This window comes from Austrofundulus limnaeus, unplaced genomic scaffold (assembly GCF_001266775.1).
Source record: "Austrofundulus limnaeus strain Quisiro unplaced genomic scaffold, Austrofundulus_limnaeus-1.0 Scaffold136, whole genome shotgun sequence".
Classification (NCBI taxonomy): domain Eukaryota; kingdom Metazoa; phylum Chordata; class Actinopteri; order Cyprinodontiformes; family Rivulidae; genus Austrofundulus; species Austrofundulus limnaeus.
In genome coordinates this window covers 555,914-560,130 of record NW_013952538.1, presented here as the reverse complement: position 1 = coordinate 560,130, position 4,217 = coordinate 555,914, and the positions used below count along the sequence as shown (strand labels likewise).

At 40.5% G+C, this 4,217-nt stretch overlaps 1 protein-coding gene across 3 annotated transcripts in view; it reads right to left on the bottom strand.

Moving 5' to 3' along the window:
• cep295 (centrosomal protein 295) overlaps positions 1-4,217 on the bottom strand; it is a 20,473-nt gene that overhangs the window by 3,657 nt on the left and 12,599 nt on the right. For 2 of the 3 annotated variants that reach the window (XM_014015894.1, XM_014015896.1), the window contains exons 18-22: positions 3,814-3,901; positions 3,544-3,741; positions 3,343-3,419; positions 910-1,327; positions 552-677 (exon numbers count right to left, since the gene is read on the bottom strand). In XM_014015894.1, the coding sequence (XP_013871348.1) occupies positions 552-677; positions 910-1,327; positions 3,343-3,419; positions 3,544-3,741; positions 3,814-3,901 (907 nt within the window). The remainder of the gene's footprint in view (positions 1-551; positions 678-909; positions 1,328-3,342; positions 3,420-3,543; positions 3,742-3,813; positions 3,902-4,217) is intronic. The other variant, XM_014015895.1, reaches the window with a different exon arrangement.

The following is a 4,217-nucleotide window of genomic DNA, read 5'->3' as shown; positions in this document are numbered from 1 at the left end:
TGTATTTACAGATTTGTTGTGATGTATTTACAGATTTGTTGTGACGTATTTTCAGATTTGTTGTGATGTATTTACAGATTTGTTGTGACGTATTTACAGATTTGTTGTGACGTATTTACAGATTTGTTGTGATGTATTTACAGATTTGTTGTAATGTATTTACAGATTTGTTGTAATGTATTTACAGATTTGTTGTAATGTGTTTACAGATTTGTTGTAATGTATTTACAGATTTGTTGTAATGTATTTACAGATTTGTTGTGATGTATTTACAGATTTGTTGTGATGTATTTACAGATTTGCAACAATCCCATTTTGTACAGTTTGTTTACTTTCTGATTCAACTGCCTGTCATTTAAAATGTTTTTGTTGAATGATAAAATAGTTTCCATGAGCTTTTAGCTTTTAGATTCTTAGCTTTCTATTGATACCAAACTTGTCCAGGTTCGACGTACAGATCTGAAGTTAACAGAAGTTAAAAAATATAGAAAACAGGAAATGCTGGTTTGCCCCCGGTACCGAGGACAAGGGGCTCAAGAGGTTAAGCTCACCCTCTTCAACCACATGAGAGTCCAGGTCCACTGGACCGGTCTGGTCCTGTAGAGGTGGAGCAACACGTGGGACAGAGGACGTCTGGTCTGATGGCACATCAGCAGGAACTGCTCGATTGCTTTCACCTGGAAACAGCAGCAGCGTCAGCGTCTAACCTGAACCCAGATGACGTCTTATTTCTAACAGAACCTAAGGACTGAACGTTAACTGTAAAAATGTTGTCCCCAGCTGGTCTCAGGATATTTACAAATGGTTTTAAAGAGACCTGGAACAAAATTTTTTAAAATATTTTGTTGCCATAAAAACCAAAATCATCCTTTTAATTATTATTATTATTATTATTATTATTTTTGTTACCGAAGCTTCCACTGTGCTGCTCAGACTCATCCAGCTCCCCGACCAGCGGTCTCATCCGACTCTCCTCTGGACCTCCATCCAACCACGACGCCCCCAACACCTCCCGACGCCCCAGCTCACTGGCGTCCTCGTCCTGACCCGGGCTCGGCCATTGAGAACCGGACTGGTGGGAAAGGCGGCCAATCATCCGACTCACAGTGGAGTCCCACCCGGTCTGATCAAAGCTCAGGGAGACCGGTGGTCCTGGGGGTCCCGGCAGGGGAGCGATCATAGAGGAGTGAGCAGACGGCTGCCCGACCAGCTGCTCTAGGACCGACTCCCTCTGATTGGCAGCGAGGCACGATGATTGGTCGGTCAGATGACCAATCAATGGCCGGAAAGTGTCCTGATCAGAGAAAGACGGGTCCTGCTCCACATCCTGCAGAAACAAACATCCTTCAGATTTACAGATGTTTTTATTTCAGACCTTTTTAAAACCTTTTTAAAACAATATTTTTGGGTAAAACTTCTGCATAAGCCATTATTTGGTCACCTTTAGAACTGTAGTTTTGTTTTATTCATAACTAAAGTGGGATTGTTTTCTGCTAAAAACGATTCTGGAGCTGACAGTAATTTGTTTCTAAACATTAACTAAGATCCAACACACGCAAAAGCTGTTCATTATGAGTTAGCCTGCTAATTTAATTCAGCCTCAAAGTGAACATATTACAGCCATGCATGGACATATGCAATATTCAGATATTTTAACTCTGTGAGGTAACACAAAGGTATTCAATTTTGCAATGTACCATAAAGGTATTGCGAGCTAATGCAAAAGATTTGCATTGAAACGCAAACGCATTACGAGATAACGCAAACGCATTACGAGATTAAGCAAATGCATTGCGACATAAAAAGGAAAAAAAATTGTGTAGGTCTTCTGGACGGGTTCTTCTTTAATGAAACGTTTCGTCTCTCTTCCAAGAGACTTCTTCAGTCTGAGAGTTTCAGGCAAAATTCAGGCTTTTGAGTCCTGCCTCCATGTGACTGATACTCACATCACATGGCTATCGTTGACACCTAATTAATACCTATTGTTAACAGGGGGTGAAGAGATACTGCCAATGGCAGCGCTGTAGGAAGAAGAACCCGTCCAGAGGACCTATTCAATTTTTTTTCCTTTTGATTTTTTACCTGCATTACTGAGATGCATCAGGACATTGCGAGATAACGCAAATGCATTGCGAGATAACGCAAATGCATTGCGAGATAACGCAAACGCATTGAGAGATAACACAAAAAACATTTCAAGATAAAGCAAAACGCATTGCAAACGCATTGCAAGATAACGCAAACGGGTTGCAAGATAACGCAAACGCGTTGCGAGATAACGCAAATGCTTTGCAAGATAACGCAAATGCTTTGCAAGAAAACACAAACTTATTGCAAGATAAGGCAAACGCATTGCAAGATAATGCAAACGCATTGCAAGATAACGCAAACGCAGTGCAAGATAACGCAAACGCAGTGCAAGATAACTCAAACTTATTGCAAGATAACGCAAACGCATTGCAAGATAACGCATAAATTTTGCAAAATAACGCAAAAGCTTTGCATTGGAACCCAAAATTTTGCATTGGAACACAAAAGTTTTGCGAGGGAATGCAAACGTATTGCAAGATAAAGCAAACATCTTGTGAAAAAACGCAAACAGATTGCAAGATAACGCAAACGTATTGCAAGATAATGCAAACGCAGTGCAAGATAACGCAAACATATTGCAAGATAACACAAATGTATTGCAAGATAACGCAAACGTATTGCAAGATAATGCAAACTTATTGCAAGATAACGCAAACGTATTGCAAGATAACGCAAACTTATTGCAAGATAATGCAAAAATTTTGCAAAATAACGCAAAAGGTTTGCATTGGAACCCAAAAGTTTTGCGAGGGAATGCAAACGCAGTGCAAGATAACGCAAACGTATTGCAAGATACTGCAAACTTATTGAAAGATAACGCAAACTTATTGCAAGATAATGCAAACGCATTGCAAGATAATGCAAACTTATTGCAAGACAACGCAAAAATTTTGCAAAATAACGCAAAAGTTTTGCATTGGAACACAAAAGTTTTGCGAGGGAATGCAAATGTATTGCAAGATAATGCAAACATCTTGTGAAATAACGCAAACGTATTGCAAGATAACACAAAAGTTTTGCATTGGAACACAAAAATTTTGAGAGGGTATCCAAACGTATTGTGTGGGACTGCAAAAAGAAAACAAACAAAACAAAACAACCCATGTCCACTCGCAGGCTCAGTAATGAACTGACCCAATTACTGCTTTCCACCTAAAAATAATACAACAAATAGTCGTTGCACATTTCATAATTCTCACATGCAGTCTCAAATGATGTTGATAGCAGCGTCTGAACAGGTGAGAAACTGACCGTGACGCTCCTCTGAGCTTCTGCTGTGAGTGATAGATCGAACCGACCACCTGAGTTTTCATCCTCCATCGTCCTCCCTGAAACAAACAGATGAAAAGCTGAAGAGCTGGATTCTTCATCACTGTGAGCAGATCAGCCATAGATCCAGTGATTACTCAGAGTTTTATTCCTCTGTTCAGTTCACGGTGGTATTAAATGTACCTGTCATCCCCGCAGAGCTGAGGGACACATTGAGCTCTCTGGTATATTTATCAATAATCCTCTGGATGCTGCTGTCATTAAACACTGAGAGAACTGCTGCAGCGGGACGAGCCACGGCTGAGTTTTCCTCCACAGCGGACGGAGACGAGACGTGGCTTAAATCTGCTCCACTTTCTCTGAAGGACAGAGATTTATCTACTAAATAAAAGATGGATGCAGTTAGTAACAGTAAATCCTGCAGAGTTGAATTTAAATGCTCCTGCTGCTCACCGGTGTTTGAGTTGTTGGGGTCGGTGGTGACGTAGCTGCCGCTGGAGATGGTGGAGAAGCAGTCCGACTCCGGAGGTCCACAACGAGGCTGACATGAAACCAAACACAACAAATAAAGAGATGTGTTGCTGCGGTCACACAACGAACACAAACAGAAGTCATTTTAAAGGTTTACAGCACGAGGAGGGAGATTAATGTGTTAAATATGTTAAATCACAAGTTTGTATTTAGAATAAAACTTATTTATAAACAGACTGAGCTCAGTTCAAGTGTAGAAACCATCATAAAGTGTGTTTTTATTAAAACACACTTCTGGTTCAGTATTTTAACATCATCGCTCAGAACACAGAAATGACACACACACACACACACACACACACACACACACACACACACACACACAC